The sequence below is a fragment of the Manis pentadactyla genome, chromosome 3, assembly GCF_030020395.1.
Source record: "Manis pentadactyla isolate mManPen7 chromosome 3, mManPen7.hap1, whole genome shotgun sequence".
NCBI lineage: Eukaryota > Metazoa > Chordata > Mammalia > Pholidota > Manidae > Manis > Manis pentadactyla.
This window is the reverse complement of record NC_080021.1, coordinates 84,986,890-85,009,604: the sequence shown is the minus strand read 5'-3', so window position 1 is coordinate 85,009,604 and position 22,715 is coordinate 84,986,890. Positions and strand designations below refer to the sequence as shown.

The 22,715-nt window shown below is 37.0% G+C and overlaps 1 protein-coding gene across 1 annotated transcript in view; it reads left to right on the top strand.

Moving 5' to 3' along the window:
- The window catches only part of LOC118929216 (ankyrin repeat domain-containing protein 62-like), a 79,140-nt gene that overhangs the window by 33,475 nt on the left and 22,950 nt on the right, over window positions 1-22,715 (top strand). The window contains exons 4-11 of the mRNA XM_057498085.1: window positions 1,107-1,244; window positions 3,282-3,361; window positions 11,463-11,531; window positions 15,685-15,710; window positions 15,804-15,876; window positions 17,542-17,610; window positions 20,167-20,237; window positions 21,325-21,729. Of these exons, the coding sequence (XP_057354068.1) occupies window positions 1,107-1,244; window positions 3,282-3,361; window positions 11,463-11,531; window positions 15,685-15,710; window positions 15,804-15,876; window positions 17,542-17,610; window positions 20,167-20,237; window positions 21,325-21,729 (931 nt within the window). The remainder of the gene's footprint in view (window positions 1-1,106; window positions 1,245-3,281; window positions 3,362-11,462; window positions 11,532-15,684; window positions 15,711-15,803; window positions 15,877-17,541; window positions 17,611-20,166; window positions 20,238-21,324; window positions 21,730-22,715) is intronic.

Genomic DNA, 22,715 nt, shown 5'->3' with positions numbered 1-22,715 from the left:
CAACATTCTATACAGCAGGGGTCTTTTACAATATTAGCTGATGACATTTGCAGTCTGACGTTTTTTGCTCATGATTTTTAGATTAGCTAAAGGGTGGGTTTCATATTGGTTTTTATAAAATACAGGCTTTTTAAGGACACAATTTTGGACTTCTTAATGCTTTTATAATATTTTTTTTTACCTCTACTTTACATACATTTTTTTCCTAAAAGATGCTTGTTGAGCATAAAAAGGAATTGATCTTTGTCTTTTGGATGTGTCTTTGCTTTAAGTTGCTTTCTTTAAAGAATAATGATGTTACTAGGTTATTCCTAAGTGACTGTTAATGACTATTACCAGATACTATGGGCTCATCAGTTTTTATCCTTTTTCACTTCTAGTATATTTTGATTTTTTGTTTTTCATTGGTATGGTAGAAGGAAGAAAGATAGCTTTAGTTGAACAAACTTTCCATTTACTGAAGACAAGTCACAGGTGGGTGATAAAAAGAAAAGAGGTGGGCTTTAGGTTCTCACAAGACTGGGTGTGATACCTCACTTTCCTGCTTGTTACGTGTGACCTTGGGAACATTACTTATCAGCACCAGTATGTTTGATATAAAAAAGGATTATAATATATTCTTCAAGGGTGGTTGTGTATAAGTAAGATTACAGATACATCATTTAGTTTAGGGCCTAGCACATACTTAGCATCTTAACTGCAACTATGAGTATTACCATTATTACTACTATTGTTATAAGCCTGCAAATAGCTTTAATGTATCAGTCTTCTGTCTTTTTCAAGTATAATATACCGGACTAAGGAAGAAATGGGGTATTCTTCATTTAAATCTTCACCTATTTCAGAAAAGTGACATCACTATAGTTTCTTGTCCACCAGAGGACTTTAAAGTAGCAACTTCTACTACATAACAGCCAAGTGGGACAAAAGGCTTCCTTTTTGTCCCTTCCTTTTAGTCTTGGAGGTAATTTACAAAGATGAACCCTTGACTATGTGAATGGTCAGTTCTACATAGACAGGCAAGATTTTAACTTGGTAAAGTGTATTAAGTTAGCTATTTAAGTAACAAAGTTCCTAAGGGTGAAGTTATTTCTCTGTCATTTTAGAACAACACTCATGCTTGCTATAGATAATGGATCAACAGTTATAGCCAGGCTGCTTCTTCGGCAAGATATTGATGTCCTTTCAGAAGATACCCTTGGATGGACTGCCAAAAATTATGCTCGTAAGAGAGGTTTGAATACGTAAGTATTTACATTAAAATGCCAGCTACCGCTGAACTAATGTTTAAAATAACTGTTACTCAGTATGTAACAGGTGATTTCATAGTTTGTTTCAGTCAGTTTTGGAATGGCACTACACATAGTGCACATAATCAGCCAGAAACCCAGCAAAAAGCTAGACTAGTAGCAATGGTGCCCAGTTCTTTATCACAGGACTTTTAAGACATAACATTATCCATTTAATTCTATGTATATCTGCTATACATGGGGCACAAATAATGTCACATCTCTGATTTTTCTAATGTTATCTGGACATGTTCAGGATAGCAGAAAATCCTGGGTTTTTTCCCTGGGGACTACCCCTACACTCTCCCCCCTGAATTTTCCAAGAACCCAAGGGTTTCCCTAAGACCAAAGAGACAGTGCTCTTTCATAAGTCACTTGGAGAGGGGAGAAAAGGACACTCTATGTTCTGTTGTTTCCACTGCTTGTACTGCTGCAGCATTGCTACTGAAATGGCCCTGCAGGCAGTCCTGATTGACCTTTGCTCCCAGAATGTCCTTGCCTTTCTAGATTCCTGTCTTTATGGTGATCCACACTAGACTAGAAAAGCCAGATCTTTTCTCAGTTCACATACATATGCTTGTATGTTCAGCCACTATTCCAGAGCATGAGCTCCCTGTTCTGGCAGCTGGGCCTGCTAGCTTCAGCAACACACTTTTCTGCACACCCTCAAAAGCCTTATGGAGAGCCTGCATCCTAGCCTGAGACCCTCACAATGAGTCACCCTTTGAGGATATTGTCTGTGCTGTTTGCTGATATTAGGTGGGACCATTAGCTGCAGATATTAGCAGAGAGGTTCAGATAAGGCTGCAGGAAGAGATTAGACTTGCCTTCTCCTAGGATGTTCTGTACCCACAGGGTAGCAGGTTTCTTAGGTCATGGAACACCCCATATTGCCCTGACCTAAATAGTGGGACCAGTTTGCCTGAGATTCCATAATTAAGGTTCGCCCCTTAAGTGGTCTGTTTTCCATAATAATGAAAATTTCCAAAGTGCCTTGAGTGGAGTTCAGGTTTCAAAATACTTTCAGATTCTTCCTCACAAGAAAGCCAGCCACTCAACAGGAATCTCTGAATCTCAAGTAGGTTACTTGGCCTTAGGAGAGCTAAGCCCCATCCATGTCTCATCAGAATCCACATGTACAAGAGTAGGGGTAAGTCTTTCAAGTCAACTGGAGATGACATGGAGATGAAACATCATTCAGATAAAGACCTGCTAGTTCAGAGTTTGAGTAGATGGAGAGGAAAAAGTAGCAGTCGGCGACAGGTTTTGACTTCTATTGTTTTGTGCCCTCGGTGTGATTAGCTACAATGATAGGGGACAATGCTGTCATCGAACTTAGAGGTAGTATATTTATAAGCTACTTATCCCCTAAATTACCACAAAGGAAGAACAGTTAACCAAAATAATAACATCTTCTGAACACGGCAGCTAACTTGTTAGAACATGTGAAAACCCACTGGGTTTTATTTGGTATTCCAAAATAGTTTCAAGTTGAAGAGCAATCATTCCATTCCTTGAGTGTTCCTCTGAGCATTTTAGGGGTATAGTAGCTCATTAAACCCTTGCAACCACTTTGTAAAATGAGGTGGCAAGATCCCTACTTTCTAGAGCAAGATCCCTAATTTCTAGAGCAGGACATTGAATTGAAGAGAAGCAGCTTATCCAATAACAAATAGCTGTTGGTTACAGAGCTAGCTAGGCCTTCTGAGTTCAAGACACATCCGTCCGTTATGGCACGCTAACTCTGACTCATTTACTGAGCTATAATGCCCTCAGTTCATGACTGGTCCACCTTACTATCTTACTGCTTGTCATATTTAGTTATTTGCTTAATAAAACGTTTGTAATACTTAGAAATTTGGAGTGTATGGGCTAATTAAGGCTTTGTATTACCTGTTATTATCCAAAATACTCTTAGGAATGTTATTTGGTAAATGTTTTTCAAATCAGTATAAAGTAGTAATATTATTTGTAACCTTTCTTTACACATAGCATTTGGCAACTAATTGATATGTACAAAGTGGACAAGGGAATTAAAAATTCTTCTCAAAATAATCGAAACTCTTCTCCAGGTAAGAGTTGAGATAGTGAATTGCCCTTGGTGGTCTACCATAGATAAAGTTAGAATAAGGGAGTTTTGAAAGACCAATGAAGAAGACCAGTGTATAACTTACATGTATACTTTTTCTTTCTTAATTTCTTTCTTAATAGTTCAATATTCAGAATTATTTTTAAAGCTAATGTAGGTAACTTAAAATTTGAGATGGTGTTTATTTCAATTGTCTGAAAAGGAATTCATTTAGTCATGACCCCTAAAATCCCATATATCTTTGTGTACATAAAAGATTTTTAAGTTAAATGTTGTATCTTTCCTCTATAATCACATTGTAACAAATTAAACTTGTCATAATGAAGTAGAAAATAAGGTAAAAAATGATAAATAAAAATAGAATATTTTACAACAACTGAATTACGTTTAGTACATGAATGTTTCTTATTACATACTGATTTATCTCACTAATAAAAATAACTGTCTTTAAGACTGGGAACACAGCAATACCTTCCTGGAAGAACCATACATAAATGGCAGACATTCAGAACTTCGCTGGTGTGCAGCAGTACTGCTGAGACAGGCTCATGAAGACTCCTGCTGGAAGTACAGGAGTCAGAAAAGCCATGCCTCATTGAGAAACACAGCTTATTTTACATACTGTTACACCAACATGGCCTGTTACCAGCTTCACACCTCATTAAGTCAAACCAGAATGAGAGAGACCAGGTGCTGTCACATCTGCTAAGTGGGGCCATAATAGTTTGAAAGCAGTCGTAGACAAGACATAACTGAATAATAAGCATGACTGCTCCCAGACGACTGTTTCGAAGCCAGATGGCAGATTGGATTTGGCCTGTGGGCCACAGCTTGATGACCCTTCATATAAAGGACACTGTGAAGGAAAACACAGAAGGTGACACAGCCAAAGGAAGTTTTTGTTTCTTTGGACTTGTATCAGCCCATCTTGAGGTGTTCACCCAACGGTACTGAAATGAACACAGTCCGGGTGCTCAATTTATTCAACTTCCATTGTTGGCCATTTGTGACAGAGACAGAGAGAGAGGGAGAGAGGTCTTTGATTATTAAAAATGGGAAAAGTAATTATACCTTAATAAATATTGGTGGAATTTTAAAACAGTAATTCTGAAATGTTTTGGTCTTAGATTCCTCTGTATTATGAAAAATTACTGAGAATTCCTAGAAACTTTTAGTTAAATGGGTTGTATCTATTGATAGTCATGACATTAGAAGTTAAAACTGAAACATTTTAAATACAAATGTACATGATCATACATTGCGTTAGCTATTAGAGCTCTGATGTTATCACATACCATATCTCTGGAACATTACACTGTATGCTTGTAAAGAGAATGAGAATGGAAATGGCAAGTAACATTGAGCTTTATAGCAAAAATACTTGGACCTCTTGGACCCCATGAGCAGATGGATCTTGGGACTCCAGGGACTCCCAGGTGATGCTTCACAACCACCACTTTAAGCCAGGCCGGGCTCATGGATGAAACTTTTACCAGTCCTTGTGATGGAAGGGCTTCAAAGTTTCCATCCAAATTTCTTTTTTTTGCTCACTTGCTTAAAATTTAGAGTTTAAATCTGATGATTTTGTCTTGAAGAAAATAATTTTGTTATATATTCATTTCCTAACTCATGCCACTCTATACTCCGGAGTAAACTTGCCCTCTTTTAACTTGGAAACAGGTCACTCAAGGCTGTCTTTTCTCACATAAACTGACTGTGCTTATTCCAGGTTTAACAAGTAAATTCTGAAATCCTGGTGCATACTGTAATTAAAGTGATGCCATTCACTGACAACGTTTTTGAAACCTATGTCTCTACAGCACCCAATAACCATTATGCATGTTTAAATGTAAAATAAGTGGTTACCCATAAATTTCATTAATAATAAAATTCATACCTTGAAGAATCGTAATTCCTCATTAAGCTCTATAGAATATAGAATAGGTAATAGAGATTGATGAGCAAGTCAAAGTGATAGTAGAAAATATAAAAGTAGAAAAAATGAGGGACCGTGGTTAGTTAATTAGGCTTACCTACGTGGATAGCAGTACAGGGCATGTAAAATGGGAATTAGGAGAGAGAGTAATTTCTTCTAGGCTAGTATTGAGAATATACTTAAGAGTGTGTAGCAGGATTGTGTTTAGAGTTTAGAGATTGTTTGGGAAACTAGGTAGATGGCCAAAGATTGTCTACTCAGACCAAACTTAGTCTCTTAGTTTTATTTTTGTATCCCTGAATTCACGAGTATTAGTTACAGCTACATTAAGTGTAACTAAAAGAGCACCTTGCAAAGCCAAAAATTCAAATATTCCTTGTATTTTGTATGACTTTATGTAATTTAGAGTTGGCTCTACCAGGAGTAATGGGAAATATTGGGAATTGACTACACAGTGCTGCCTCCGATATATACACAGTTTATCAACTTCTCTTATAATTTTTTGTTATCATTCATCTACAATTACATGAAGAGCATTATGTTTACTAGGCTCCCCCCTTCACCAAGACACGCCCCCATACCCCATTAGAGTCATTCCACGAGCATAGTAAGATGCTATAGAATCACTACTTGTCTTCACTGTGTTGCACAGTCCTCCCCATGCCCGCCCTACATTATACTTGCTAATCGTAAGGCCCCCTTTCTTTATCCCCACACTTATCCCTCCCTTCCCACACATCCTTCCTAATCCCTTTCCCTTTGGTAACTATTAGTCCATACTTGGGTTCTGTGATTCTGCTGCTGTTTTGTTCCTTCAGTTTTTCTTTGTTCTTATACTCCACATATGAGTGAAATCATTTGATACTTGTCTTTCTCCACCTGGCTTATTTCACTGGGAATAATATGCACTAGCTCCATCCATGTTATTCCAAATGGTAGGATTTGTTTTCTTCTTATGGCTGAATAATACTCCATTTTGTACCACGTCTTCCTTATCCATTCATCTACTGATGGACATTTAGGTTGCTTCAATTACTTGGCTATTGTAAGTAGTGCTGCAATCAACATAGGGGTGCATCTGTCTTTTTCAAACTGGAGTGCTGCATTCTTAGGGTAAATTCCTAGAAGTGGAATTCCTGGGTCAAATGGTATGTCTATTTTGAGCTTTTTGAGGAACCCCCATACTGCTTTTTACAATGGTTGTACTAATTTACATTCCCACCAGCAGCGTAGGAGAAGGGTTCACCTTTCTCCACAACTTCGCCAACATTTGTTGTTGTTTGTCTTTTGGATGGTGGCGATCCTTACTGGTGTGAGGTGATATCTTATTGTGGTTTTAATTCGCATTTCTCTGATGACTAGCGATGTGAAGCATCTTTTCATGTTTCTGTTGGCCATCTGAATTTCCTCCTTGGAGAACTGTCTATTCAGCTCCTACGACCATTTGTTAATTGGATTATTTGCTTTTGGTTTGTTGAGGTGCATGAGCTTTTTATATACTTTGGATGTAAACCCTTTATCGGATCTGTCATTTATGAATATATTTTCCCATACTGTAGGGTACCTTTTTGTTCTATTGACGGTGTCCTTTGCTCTACAGAAGCTTTTCAGCTTGATATAGTCCCACTTATTCATTTTTGCTTTTGTTTCCCTTCCCTGGGGAGATATGTTCATGAAGAAGTTGCTCATGTTTACGTCCAAGAGATTTTTGCCTATGTTTTTTCTGGGGGTTTTATGATTTCATGACTTACATTCAGGTCTTCGATCCATTTTGAATTTACTTGTGTGTATGGGATTAGACAGTGACCAGTTTCGTTCTCTTACATCTAGTTGTCCAGTTTTGCCAGCACCATTTTTTGAAGAGACTGCCATTTCCCCATTGTATGTCCATGGTTCCTTTGTCATATATTAATTGACCATGTATGTTTGGGTTAATGTCTGGAGTCTCTATTCTGTTCCACTGGTCTGTGGCTCTGTTCTTCTGCCAGTACCAAATTATCTTGATTACTGTGGCTTTGTAGTAGAGCTTGAAGTTGGGAAGCGAGACGCCCCCCACTTCATTCTTCCTTCTCAAGATTGCTTTGGCTATTCGGGGTCTTTGGTGTTTCCGTATGAATTTTCGAACAATTTTTTTCCAGTTCATAGAAGAATGTTGTTGGTAATTTGATTGGGATTGCATCAAATCTCTATATTTCTTGGGGCAGTGTGGCCATTTTGACGATATTGATTCTTCCTAGCCAAGAGCATGGGATGAGTTTCCGTTTGCTAGTGTCCTCTTTCATTTCTCTTTAGAGTGTCTTATAGATTTCAGGGAATAGGTCTTTCACATCTTTGGTTAGGTTTGTTCCTAGGTATTTCATATTATTTTTGATGCTATTGTGAATGGAATTGTTTTCCTGATTTCTCTTTCTATTAGTTCATTGTTAGTGTATAGGAAAGCTACAGATTTCTGTGTGTTAATTTTGTATCCTGCAACTTTGCTGTATTCCGGTATCAGTTCTAGTAGTTTTGGAGTGGAGTCTTTAGGGTTTTCTATGTACAGTATCATGTCATCTACAAATAGTGACAGCTTAAGTTCTTCTTTACCAATTTGGATTGGTTGTATTTCGTTGTTCTGTCTAATTGCTGTGGCTAGGACCTCCAGTACTATGTTGGATAACAGTGGGGAGAGTGGGCATCCCTGTCTTGTTCCCGATCTCAGAGGAAAAGCTTTCAGCTTCTCGCTGTTCAGTATGATGTTGGCTGTGGACTTATCATATATGGCCTTTATTATGTTGAGGTACTTGCCATCTATACCCATTTTGCTGAGAGTTTTTATCATGAATGGATGTTGAATTCTGTCGAATGCTTTTGCAGCATCTATGGAGATGATCATGTGGTTTTTGTCTTTCTTTTTATTTATGTGGTGGATAATGTTGATGGATTTTTAGATGTTGTACCATCCTTGCATCCCTGGGATGAATCCCACTTGGTCATCGTGTATGATCCTTTTGATGTATTTTTTAATTCGGTTTGCAAATATTTTGTTGAGTATTTTTGCATTTACGTTCATCAGGGATATTGGTCTGTAATTTTCTTTTTTGGTGGGGTCTTTGCCTGGTTTTGGTATTAGGGTGATGTTGGCTTCATAGAATGAGTTTGGGAGTATTCCCTCTTCTATTTTCTGGAAAACTTTAAGGAGAATGGGTATTATGTCTTCTCTGTATGTCTGATAAAATTCCGAGGTAAATCAACCTGGGCTGGGGGTTTTGTTCCTCGGTAGTTTTTTTATTACCACTTCAATTTCTTTGCTGCTAATTGGTTTGTTTAGATTTGGTGTTTCTTTCTTGGTCATTCTTGGAAGGATGTGTTTCTCTAAGAAGTTGTCCATTTCTCCTAGGTTTTCCAGCTTGTTAGCTCATAGATTTTCATAGTATTCTCTAATAATTCTTTGTATTTCTGTGGGGTCCGTCGTGATTTTTCCTTTCTCGTTTCTGATTCTGTTGATGTGTGTTGATTCTCTTTTTCTCTTAATAAGTCCGGCTAGAGGTGTATCTATTTTGTTTATTTTCTCAAAGAACCAGCTCTTTGTTTCATTGCTTTTTTCTATTTTTTTATTCTTCTCAATTTTATTTATTTCTTCTCTGATCTTTACTATGTCCCTCCTTCTGCTGAGTTTAGGTCTCATGTGTTCCTCTTTTTCCAATTTTGATAATTGTGTCTTTAGACTATTCATTTGGGATTGTTCTTCCTTCTTTAAATATGCCTGGGTTGCTATAAAATTTCCTCTTAAAACTGCTTTTACTGCATCCCACAGAAGTTGGGGCTTTGTGTTGTTGTCATTTCTTTCCATATATTGCTTGATCTGGATTTTGGTTTGGTCATTGGTCCATTGGTTATTTAGGAGCATGTTGTTAAGCCTCCATGTGTTTATGAGCCTTTTTGCTTTCTTTGTACAATTTATTTCTAGTTTTATACCTTTGGGTCTGAGAAGTTGGTTGGTAGAATTTCAATCTTTTTTAATTTACTCAGGCTTTTTTTGTGGCCTAGTATATGGTCTATTTTGGAGAATGTTCCATGTGCACTTGAGAAGAATGTGTATCCTGTCCTTTTTCGGTGTAGAGTTCTATAGATGTCTATTCGGTCCATCTGTTCTAGTGTGTTGTTCAGTGCCTCTGTGTCCTTACTTACTTTCTCCCTGGTAGATCTGTCCTTTGGAGTCAGTGGTGTGTTGAAGTCTCCTAAAATAAATGCATTGCATTCTATTTCCTCCTTTAATTCTATATTTGTTTCACATATGTTGGTGCTCCTGTATTGGGTGCATATATATTTATAATGGTTATGTCCTCTTGTTGGAATGACCCATTTATCATTATATAATGTCCTTCTTTATCTCTTGTGACTTTCTGTGTTTTGAAGTCTATTTTTTCTGATACTAGTATTGCAACACCTGCTTTTTTCTCTGTGTTGTTTGCATGAAATATCTTTTTCCATCCCTTGACTTTTAGTCTGTGCATGTGTTTGGGTTTGAGGTGAGTGTCTTGTACGCAACATATAGATGGGTCTTGCCTTTTTATCCATTCTATTACTCTGTGTCTTTTGATTGGTGCATTCAGTCCATTTGCATGTAGGGTGATTATTGAAAGATATATACTTACTGCTATTGTAGGCTTTAGGTTCGTGGTTACCAAAGGTTCATGGTTAGGTTCTTTACTATCTTACTGTCTAACTTCACTCACTTATTGAGCTATTATAAACACAGTCTGATGATTCTTTATTTCTCTCCCTTCTTATTCCTCCTCCTCCATTCTTTGTACTTTAGGTGGTTTATTTGTGTGCTCTTTCTTGTTTCTTTTGACTGCTTTTGGGGGTAGTTGATTTCATTTTTTGCCTTCAGTTAATATTTGATAGTTCTGCTTTCTTAGCTGTGATTTTATTTTCTCTGGTGACATCTGTTTAGCCTTAGGAGTGCTTCCATCTAGAGCAGTCCCTCTAAAATACCCTTTAGAGGTGGGTTGTGTGAAGCAAATTCCCTAAACTTTTGCTTGTTTGGGAATTTTTAAATTCCTCCCTCATATTTAAATGAAAATATTGCTGGATACAGTATCCTTGCTTCAAGGCCCTTCTGTCTCATTGCATTAAATATATCGTGCCATTCTCTTCTGGCCTGTAAGGTTTCTGTTGAGAAGTCTGATGTTAACCTGATGGGTTTTCCTTTGTACGTGACCTTTTTCCTCTCTCTAGCTGCTTTTAAAACTCTTTCCTTGTCCTTGATCTTTGCCATTTTAATTATTATGTGTCTTGGTGTTGTCCTTCTTGGGTCCCTTCTGTTGGAAGTTCTGTGTACTTCTGTGCTCTGAACAATTATTTTCTCCCCCAGTTTGGGTAAGTTTTCAGGAATTATTTCTTCAAAACACTTTCCATCCCTTTTTCTCTCACTTCTTCTGGTACCCCTATAATGTGGATATTGTTCCTTTTGGATTGGTCACAGGGTTCTCTTAATATAGTTTCGTTCCTGGAGATCCTTTTATCTTTCTTTGCGTCAGCTTCTATGCATTCCTGTTCTCTGGTTTCTATTCCATCAATGGCCTCTTGCATCTTTTCAACTGCGCTTATAAATACTTCCAGAGATTGTTTCATTTCTGTAATCTCCTTCCAGACATCATCTGTTAGCTCTTGCATATTTCACTGCAGCTCCATCAGGATGGTTATAACCTTTGTTTTGAATTGTTTTACAGGGAGATTGGTTAGGTCTATCTCCCCAGATTCCTTCTCAGGGGAGGATGTCTGGGTTGGTCTGGTCTGTATCAAATTCTTCTGCCTTTTTATGGCAATAGAGGTAGTTGTGGGGAACTGGAACATGTGGTGGCTGCGAGAACGTCCCTTCTTGCTGGTATGTGGCCTTCCTCTCCTAGGAGAATGGCGACCGCTAGTGGCTTGTGCTGGACAACTGTGCGCAGACGGGGTTAGTTAATTAGGTAGGCTTACATATGTGAATGGCTGTATAGGGCATGTAAAATGCCCATGTAAGCGGTGAGGGAGCAGTGTGTCTCAGTGGGGAAAGGAGGATGTGGGAGTGCTTCTCTGATAAACACGTTGCATAAGTTAGCCAAATTTGTATCATTACTTACAGACTAACACATGGAAACCTTGTTTTCCGATTTTTCAGGTTCGGACTCTCCTGGTATCACTGTCAGTGATGTGTCCAGTCAAACACCTGGGAATCTGAAAACTGAAGGTAAGTGTCCATTTGTGTCACTGTCAATGAACAAAAATCAGTCAGCATACACAGAATTTGGACAGATGACCCACAGAGATAAAGGAAAGATTAATACTGGAGCTGTGTTTCTGTTAGAGGATTATAAACTCTGACCTTTGTGAATCACAGCTTCTAGAGGACAGAGAGAGCACAGAAGGTAAGAAGAAAAGCATGGGGAATTCAACCCTGATCACCTCTGCATGGCTTCATGTAGTTTGATTTTTCAAAAATCATTTTGTGACAAAATCTTTGTGGTTACTCTTTGTATGCAACCTACAAGCAGAATACCTTTGAGCAAGGATTGGCATTCTTTCACTCCCAAAACAATATATAAATAACAGAGAATTAGGAGAAAAGGTAATTTCTTCTAGGCTAGTATTGAGAACATACTTAAGAGTGTGTAGCAGGATTGTGTTTAGAGTTTAGGGACTGTTTGGGAAACTAGGTAGATAGCGAAAGATTGCCTACTCAGACCAAACGTAGTCTCCTGGCTTTATTTTTATAGCCCTGAATTCACAAGTATTAGTTACAGCTACATTAAGTGTAACTAAAAGAGCACCTTCCAAAGCCAAAAATTTAAATATTACTTGTATTTTCTATGACTTTATGTAATTTAGAGTTGGCTTTCCCAGGAGTAATGGGAATTATTGGGAATTTACTACACAGTGCCGCCTCCAATATGTACACATAGTCTGCAACTTGTCTTACAATTTTTTAATGAATAAATAATTCACAAGGAGTGTTGTTTTGAGGATTGTATCATTTAAAACTAATATACAGAAAACCAATTTTAATACTGCTAGGACAACCAGTCTGTTATTAACCACATGTAATGTGTCTACTGATTAACCACATGTAATGTGTATTCTAACTTTATGCACCAGTTAATTCAGTGTCCTTTATCAGTCATAGGCTCAGGTATCTACTAAAATATTATATAATATTTTTCCTACCCCTATAGTTTTATCTTCTTTTTCTTTTTACCTTTAGAATTAGCAATGTAGTATATAGAAGATTTTCAGTTATATCCTAGAGTAGTGATGACATTGAGCTGTAAGCCCAGTTGTTTACCTGTACAACTGACTTGTTTGCTCTATTTCCTCACAAGTTGGGCAGACCCAAAAAGCAGGACATTTAAAACAAAACACCTACACAAGTTCCTGTGCACTGGAAGATGTGAGATGGAATAACTACAGAATTAAATATAAGCAACTTAGAACAGTTCATGTGGACCATTGCTCTTCTTAGCTGATACCTTTTACAAAGTAATGAGCAGAGTTAGTTTTCCAGGGACCTTAATTTTATGATGAGCCCTGGAAATTTTATATCCTAAATATATTTTCAGAATCTTCTCAGTGCAGGCCTGTATCACCTTTATTTTACATTACTGCTTTATAATATGTCTGCTTCCGTTTATTCGCTTGCCCTCCCACCCATGTTCATCCCTCCCTTCAATACTTAGAGTGACCTATCTCAGCTATAAATAACAACAATGAAGCACCCTAAAACACATTTATGTCCAGGCATCCAAAATTACATAAGGAAGGCTTTGGTAATCTGACTCCTACCTAACTCCCTACCGTCAGCCTTTTCTACTGCCCACCCTCTTCTCTGGCATTCTGAACTGCTGGGCATGCCAGCCTCACCAATCCCTGTATTTCAGCCAAATAGTCACCCCATCATGTGCTGCTCTGCCTGTCTTGCAATGGTCCTGCATGCTCTCCGCATTCCTGCCCACTCCCCGTTTGGTTCTGGCTAACCTCACTGTTTAATCAGCACAGGCATTGTCTCTAAAAACCCATTCCTGATTCCTGTTGTCCACGGTCTTCTTTAAACCTTTAAAGTATTTAGCTGGAACTCAATAAATAACAATTGAGTAAAGTAAATAAAGACTATTTTTACAAAGATGATTTACGAGACTGTCGCCTAGTTTCAGAGCAAAAGGGGATAAACACGTAGATGATAATTCACAGCTTGTATGGTAAAGACATACAAGAAAAATCTTTAAAGCACTAAGGTAGGCCCAAAGAAAGAGACACCTATTCATCTGGGGAGGAAAGACAGCCACAGTAAGGGAGTACTTTACATAGCAGTTTGAATCCTTACCCTCCCCTCTCCACATGCGCCCCCTTTTTTTGTTAAGTTATCATTGATATACACTCTTCTGAAGGTTTCACATGAAAAACAATGTGGTTACTACATTCACGCATATTGTCAAGTTTCCCCCAATACCGCATTGAAGTCACTGTCCATCAGTGTAGTAAGATGCCACAGAGTTGCTAGTCTTCTCTGTGCTGTACTGTTTCCCCCGTGATGCCACACACACCATATCTGCTAATCATAATACTCCTCGATCCCCTTCTCCCTCTCCACTCCTACCCACCCCTCCCCTTTGGTAACTACTAGTCCTTTCTTGGAGTCTGTGAGCCTGCTGCTGTTTTGTTCCTTCAGTTTTGCTTCATTGTTACACTCCACAAATGAGTGAAATCAGTTGGAACTTGTCTTTCTCCGCCTGGCTTCTTTCACTGAGAATAATTCCCTCTTGCTCCATCTATGTTGTTGCAAATGGTTAGGATCTGTTCTCTTCTTATGGCTGAGTAGCATTCCATTGTGTATAAGTACCACATCTTCTTTATCCATTCACCTACTGATGGACACTTAGGTTGCTTCTGTATCTTGCCTATTGTAAATAGTGTTGCGAAAAACATAGGGGTGCATATGTGTTTTTGAATCCAAAAACTCGTTTTCTTTGGGTAAATTCCTAGGAGTGGAATCCCTGGGTCAAATGATATTTCTATTTTTAGTTTTTTGAGGAACCTCCATACTGCGTTCCACAATGGTTGAACGAATTTACATTCCCACCAGAAGTATAGGAGGGTTCCCCTTTCTCCGCATCCTCGCCAGCATTTGTTGTTCCTTGTCTTTTTGATGTGGGCCATCCTAACTGGCGTGAGGTGATATCTCACTGTGGTTTTAATTTGCATTTCCCTGATAATTAGCGGTGTGTAGCATCTTTTCATGTGCCTGTTGGCCATCTGAATTTCTTCTTCGGAGAAGCGTCTGTTCAGATCCTCTGCCCATTTTTTAATCAGGTTATTTAAGTAATTTGAAAGAGAAGCACTGGCTGTCATTTTTTTTTAATAATTTTTTTGGTAAGTTAGTTGCTTCACAAAAATTCTTTAAGGGCCATCATGGTACACCAAGCCAAACTAATTTGGGAAATGAGAAACGAGGGAGTTCGTTCTCTAAATACTAAAATTGTGATTTTTAGCAAATGTTACACTGATTTTGAAATATAAAAGATTTTTGATATCTAATAATTCAGTGGCAATTAAATTTCTTTCTGCCTTTTCAGTAGCCATATTTCAGTATTGAGAGCTCATTATACATTATACATTATCTCTTAGAAGTGTTTTTGATATACCTTCTCACATGAGCGGATCAAGAAATTTAAAGATGACTAAACTAGAGGATTCAAGAAATGTAGGCATATCAGTAGGCCACACAGGTATTTAAAAAAAAGAGAGTATTTTTTAAACTATTACACTACAACCTGTATATCCAACCTGATCCATTCATAACACTCTCTCTGATGAGAAAGACATCCAATCCCTGAATTTCCATCCCAACTCTGTACTTCCTGAATTTCAGAACAAACGGAGGAAATTTACAAATGCTTGTAGCATAAGCCTACAAATGATTCTGCTGTATTTCATTAAAGACACGTCATTGCATTCTGCCATCAGCTTTTCACATTTATCCCCTCAGGGTCATGATATGTTCCTCTGACTAACGATCACTTTTATTTCCATCAGTCAGCATGTTCACTTTCACATATGTGCATTTTTCTGTGTTAGTTATACTCTTCTGAAACATAGTCTTACTTTTGAAATCTTAACTGCATGTTTTGTTAAACCTATATAGTCCTATGCTTTTCTTCAGCATTTACACTGGATTCATATTTCTGTCTTGTTGCTGTCCTAAACACTCAAATATCACAAAGCAGCAAATCCTAATGTAATAATTTTCATAGCCAAGCATGAGGATTTAGCTTAGCACTATATCTGCCATGAATATATAGTTGGCTTTCTTGTTAATGTAGCACTGATTACATATCCCTTTTGCTTTCTAGGTTCGGATGAAAAATATCACATCGAGGTAAAATTTACATATTTTTATCTTGATTTAGTAACCACAGATTGTATGAAATGTAAGTTATTTATTATTCACCTTGTTTCAAAACCCATTCAGCCTGCCACAGAAGCAAAAGACTCTGTCGGCTATAAAAGAGTAGCAGAGAAGGCAACACAAACATCCGGAGCAGGTAAAGTTTGTAATACACGTTTAACTCTGAAAAGAAGTATACTAAAATATTTGAAATGCTCACAGTGTTCTTATTCCTAATTGTTTCTTTTTTTTAAGTTTAATTAAAGGGCTGTACATAAATATGGCAGATGTTATTGTTGGTATCCATGTTTGAAAAAAAAGGCTTATAACCATTTGAAAAGGAGATTTTTAAAATAAAACCTTTAATTCAGAAGTTTCTACTTTTATGTTTTGATACCCTGACATTCCCAGTTTAAAATCCCTATCTTAGGGAATTCCCAGAGGTTAATTATTAGACTCTGAGAGTTTTCCAGTGTTTTAGAAAGCTTATTTGAATTCTATCCTTCATGTAACTAGAGTAAAACTTCTTGCTTACATGTCAATTGTTTTTATCACATCTTAACACTAATGATATTAAGCCACCCAGATGTTCCAATTAGCAGACTGTGTGTATGTGTGTGTGTGTGTGTGTGTGTGTGAGAGAGAGAAGTCTTTGATTATTAAAAATGGACAAAGTATTTATACCCTAATAAATATTTGGTAGATTTTTAAAACAGTAATTCTGAAATGTTTTGGTCTTAGGACTCCTCTGTATTATTAAAAATTACTGAGAATTCCCAGGAACTTTTAGTTAAATGGGTTCTATCTATTGATAGTCATCACATTAGAAGTTAAAACTGAAAATTTTTTAATACAAATGTACATGATCATGCATCACATTAGCCATTAGAGCTCTGATGTTTCACATACCATATCTCTGGAACATTACACTATGTGCTTGTAAACAGAATGAGAATGGAAATGGCAAGTAACATTGAGCTTTATAGCAAAAATACTTGGACCTCTTGGACCCCATGAGCAGATGGATCTTGGGATTCCAGGGACTCCCAGGTGATGCTTCACAACCACCACTTTAACCCAGGTGGGGCTCATGGATCAAACTTTTAGCAGTCCTTGTGATGGAAGGGCTTCAAAGTTTCCATCCAAATTTCTTTTTTTTGCTCACTTCTTTAAAAAAGTTTAAATCTGATGATTTTGTCTCAAGAAAAAGAAAGTGTTGTTATTAATTTCCTATCTCATGGCACTCTGGCCTTGACTTGCCCTCTTTTAACGTGGAAACAGGTCACTGAAGGCTATCTTTTCTCACATAAATTGACTGTGTTCATTCCAGGTTTAACAAGTGAATTCTGAAAATACTAGCACATACTATAATTAAAGTGATGCCATTCACTGAAGCTTTTTTGAAATCTATGTCTCAAGAGCACCCAGTACCTTTTATGCATGTTTAAATGTAAAATATGTGGTTACCCATAAATTTCATTAATAAGAACAAAATTCATACCTTGAAGAATCTTAATTCCTGATAAACAAAGCTCTAGAGAATATAGAATAGGTAATAGAGATTGATGAGCAAGTCAAAGTAAGTGATAGTAGAAAACATAAAAGTAGAAAAAATGAGGGACAGTGGTTAATTAGGCTTGCCTACTTGAATGGCAGTACAGGACATGAAAAATGCCCATGTAAGCGGTGAGGGAGCAGTGTGTCTCAGTGGGGAGGGGAGGATGTGGGAGTGCTTCTCTGATAAATACGTTGCATGAGTTAGACAAGTTTGTATCATTACTTACAGACTAACACATGGAAACCTTGTTTTCCGATTTTCCAGGTTCAGACTCTCCTAGCATCACTGTCAGTGATGCGTCCAGTCAGACTTCTGGGGATCTGAAAACTGAAGGTAAGTGTCCATTTGTGTCACTGTCAATGAACAAAAATCAGTCAGCATCCACAGAATTTGGACAGATGACCCACAGAGATAAAGGAAAGATTAAATTGGAGCTGTGTTTCCGTTAGAGGATTATAAACTCTGACCTATGTGAATCACAGCTTCCAGAGGACAGAGAGAGCACAGAAGGTAAGAAGAAAAGCACGGGGAATTCAACCCCTGATCACCTCTGCATGGCTTCATGTAGTTTTGATTTTTCAAAAATCATTTTATGACAAAATCTTTGTGGTTACTCTTTGTATGCAACCTACAAGCAAACAGAATACCTTTTAGCAAGAATTGGCATTCTTTCTCTCCCAAAACAATATCTAAATAACAGAGAATTAGGAGAAAGAATAACTTCTAGGCCAGTATTGAGAATATACTAAAGAGTGTGTAGCAGGATTGTGTTTAGAGTTTAGGGACTGTTTGGGAAACTAGGTAGATAGCTAAAGATTGCCTACTCAGACCAAACATAGTCTCCTAGCTTTATTTTTATAGCCCTGAATTCACAAGTATTAGTTACAGCTACATTAAGTGTAACTAAAAGAGCACCTTCCAAAGCCAAAAATTTAAATATTACTTGTATTTTCTATGACTTTATGTAATTTAGAGTTGGCTTTCCCAGGAGTAATAGGAATTATTGGGAATTTACTACACAGTGCCACCTCCGATATGTACACATAGTCTGCAACTTGTCTTACAATTTTTTAATGAATAAATAATTCACAAGGAGTGTTGGTTATTTTGAGGATTGTATCATCTAAAACTAATATACAGAAAACCAATTTTAATACTGCTAGGATAACAGTCTGTTATTAACCACATGTAATGTGTATTCTAACTTTATGCACCAGTTAATTCAGTGCCCTTTATTAGTCATAGGCTCAGGTATCTACTAAAATATTATATAATATTTTTCCTACCCCTATAGTTTTATCTTCTTTTTCTTTTTACCTTTAGAATTAACAATGTAGTTTACAAAAGATTTTTAGTTATATCTGAGAGTAGTGATGACATTGAGCTGTCAGCCCCATTGGTTACCTGTAGAACTGACTTGTTTGCTCTATTTCCTCACAAGTTGGGCAGACCTAAAAAGCAGGACATTTAAAATGAAACATCTACACAAGTTCCTGCTGCATTGGAAGATGTGAGATAGAAAAACTACAGATTTAAATATAAGCAACTTAGAACAGTTCATGGGGACCATTGCTCTTCTTATCTGATACCTTTTACAAAGTAATGAGCAGAGTTAGTTTTCCAGGGACCTTAATTTTATGATGAGCCCTGGTAATTTTATATCCTAAATATATTTCCAGAAACATCTCATTTCAGGCCTGTATCACCTTTATTTTGCATTAATGCCTTATAATATGTCTCCTCCCATTTATTCGGTTGCCCTCATGACCTGTCTCAGCTGTAAATACAACACGAAGCACCCTAAAACACATGTATGCCCAGGCATGCAAAATTACATATAAGGAAGGCTTTGGTAATCTGACTCCTACCTAACTCCCTACCATCAGCCTTTTCTACTGCCCACCCTCTTCTCTGGCATTCTGAACTGCTGGGCATTCCAGCCTCACCAATCCCTGAATTTCAGTCAGATAGTCACCCCATCATGTGCTGCTCTGCCTGTCTTGCAATGGCCCTGCATGCTCTCCGCATTCCTGCCCACTCCCCGTTTGGTTCTGGCTAACCTCACTGTTTAATCAGCACAGGCATTGTCTCTAAAAACCCATTCCTGATTCCTGTTGTCCACGGTCTTCTTTAAACCTTTAAAGTATTTAGCTGGAACTCAATAAATAACAATTGAGTAAAGTAAATAATGACTATTTATACAAAGATGATTTACGAGACTATCCCCTATAGTTTCGGAGCAAAGGGGACAAACATGTAGATGATAATTTACAGCTCATATGGTAAAGAAATACAAGAGAAATCTATAAAACACTAAGGTAGGCCCAAAGAAACACCTATTCTTAGGGGGAAAGACAGCCATGGTAAGGGAAGGCTTTATACAGCAGTCTGAATCTTGAAGAGGAGTTTGTCAAATAGTGCAGCCAAACATTTCAGCTAAAAGGAGGGGTGGTATATACCCCAATAAAGTCACAGAAAGTAATAATTTTGGTTCCTGAATAATGTAGGTGAAGCCTAGCATGTTGTTAAGATCGTACACTTCTGAGGTAGAAAATAGAGTACCTTGCGGCTTTATATGTTTCTTCTGCATGCATTTTTAAATTTTGTTTTGTTTCTGATTATTTTGTTTGATGTTGGATGGATGGATTTTTGAATGAGGGTTTTACATGTTTGTATGCTTTTATCCTGGCAATTTCTAGTATTTCCCAAGTGTTTGTTGAAGTTGTACATAATTTAGAAGTATTTCCTAAATAAGTATTCAGATAAAGATTAAGCTTAATTTAAACTCTCAATTGATAAAATGTTATTTTCTCTTTTTTTAAGAGTATCGCTTTTATTGAACCATTCTGTTGTAGTTCAATTTAACTGAATATATCAATTTGTCAGCAGAACAAGACTTCATAATGATGTCAAAAAAAGAAGAAGAACGGCCTGATGGAAGTGACCATAACCACCCACAGGTATATAAAAAATTTTAATTTCTGGTTTAATATCGCTGACTATGCTTTAATGTTGTAACATAGTTTAAATGAAATTACCTTTTGAACTAGTCCTTCAGAGTCAATAGATCACTTAATAGGAAGTCTAAAATTTTACTACTTGCAAAAATGAATGAGGAATGTCATAGAATATATCTATATATTCAGGTCTTCCTCATGCAAAAGCGTGAGGAAATGTGGATCAAACTAGGCAAATTGAGTAAAAAAAATATTTAAAACTCATCACAAATGAGTTAAAGCAGAAGTTTGGTGATCTTTAGGAAAAAGAATTTTAGGAAATAAAATATGCCCAAATATATGCCGATCTAAGGCTCTTACTCTAGGGTAACTGAATTGGTTAGATTTCAGACTTTGAAGTCAATTTTTAAGTGTAGTTAGATTCATTATTATTCTATTTTATGCCTTCTGAGTTGTAATTCTTCAGTTAAATTTTGAATAAAGTTTGAGATTTGGATCCAACTTAGTTTTTTTCAGTTGGATATCCATTAATCACAAAAGTTTTCATTGTATAAACATTCAGGTTGTCCCCTATTTTCAGAGGAAATCATGATAAGTCTTTTAATTGAGTGCTAGCTGAAAGTCTCCTTTTACTTAGATTTCTGATAGTCATGAACATCTATTGCTTAAAATCTACATGTTGCAGGATAAAATTGCCATGCTAAAACCAGAAACACAAACGATGAAAAATCAGAAAGAAAAGAAATATCTTGAGGACACTGAAATTACAAAAGAAAAAGATAATCTTCAAAAGAAAACAGTGATTAAGGAAACATCTACAAAAGTAATGTTCCACTATGGTGGACAGCTTGACATCCTGACATCTGAGAATACAATGCTATATTCTAAGTTGCAGAATGAAAAAGCAAGCAGAGAAAGATTGGAGACAGAAGTTGTATCAGACAATTCTAGACTATCTACTGCTACCCGTGATCATGAGCAAAGTCAGGCATCAGAAAGAGAACTAGAATTTGCTTTCCATAGTCTTAGAGCAAGAAATGAGTGGTTTCTGTCTAATCAGGAAGAAAACATGAGCATTCTTTCTCGACAGCTTTCTAAAGCTGAAGGTAAAGTCAGTAGCCTGGAAATTGAGCTGAGTCACACCAGAGATGCCCTTAGAGAAAAGACTTTGGACTTAGAAAGTGTGGAAAGAGACCTAAGCCACATACGCTGTCAAAAGAAGAACATTGAACACAAGTATGAGAACAAACAAGATAAACTGAATAAATACATCAGAAAGCAGGAGTTCTTAGAAAAGAGATTATCTCAACTACAAAGTGAAAATGAGTTGCTCCGACAGCAACTGGATACTGCTCAGAACAAAGCTAAAAATGAACTCCAAACTGAAAGGGAAAAATGTCTTACCCTAGAAGGAAGGAATAAAGAATTACTCGACGATTTTAATCATCTCAAAGAAAGAATGAATCAAGGTGAAAATGAGAAAAGAGAACTAGAAGTAAGTATCCAGGAAAATAAACATTTTTCAAAATTCCTGAAAGAAAATTCAAAGTAATATTTGATTATGGAAAAGTGTTGAGTCTATTGAATATAAAAAGGATATAGACTATAAATATCTTAAAGGCGTGCTTGTATCCAGCAAAAAAATTAATTTGGCAGGTGCTTTATTTTGAAGAAAGACATTTGTGTTGACTCTGTTCATTTATAATTTAGTCTTATACTGCTTAAATAATAATTTTAGTCTTTGTGTCATCACATTTTAATACTGTGACGAAGCAGATAAGTGGAAATGCTCATACTTAAAATGAACCTCTAGATTCAATCAAGTGGATCACCTTGACAGTTATTCCAGATTTCCCAGATGAGATGAAGGGCCGATGCTATATGTCAGAGTCCTTTTCCTTCAGCAGCTTTTATACATTTTCAGTTGGTGTAATTTTATTTTGATTCATGTCAATTTGAATTAAATTTGGAAACATTTTAGTCTCAAATCATGTATTATGACCTGTTTAAAGGCTTCTGCTCACCAATACATCGTAATTTAAGACAAATGTGATGACGTATAGCAAAAAACCATATTTGATTTTTCCCACTGCTATTTGAAATCTACTTCAAACTTATTTACAAATAGTTTGCTCACAATTCTCATTTCAAGGAGAAATGTAGTTGACAGGTTATAAGACCTAGGTTAGTACATAACAAACTTACTGGACATAATAAGTGTGTCCAGTACAAAGAGAACTGTAACTGTCTGTGATTGGAGCTCTTTTTCAGACTAATGCGCAGTGGCAGCAGGATTTGTGTATAGCAGGAATGGAGTGCGTTATAGGAGCCAAGGTCAGGGAGGCAGGTAGAGGCCTGGTTACCTAGGGCCTGAGTCCCACTGACATGACTTCACATTTATTCTCAGATGGGGATCTGTTGCAAGGACTCACGCAGAGAATTCAGTATGTGAGGAACTCTGAAGTCAATTTAGGTTACTAG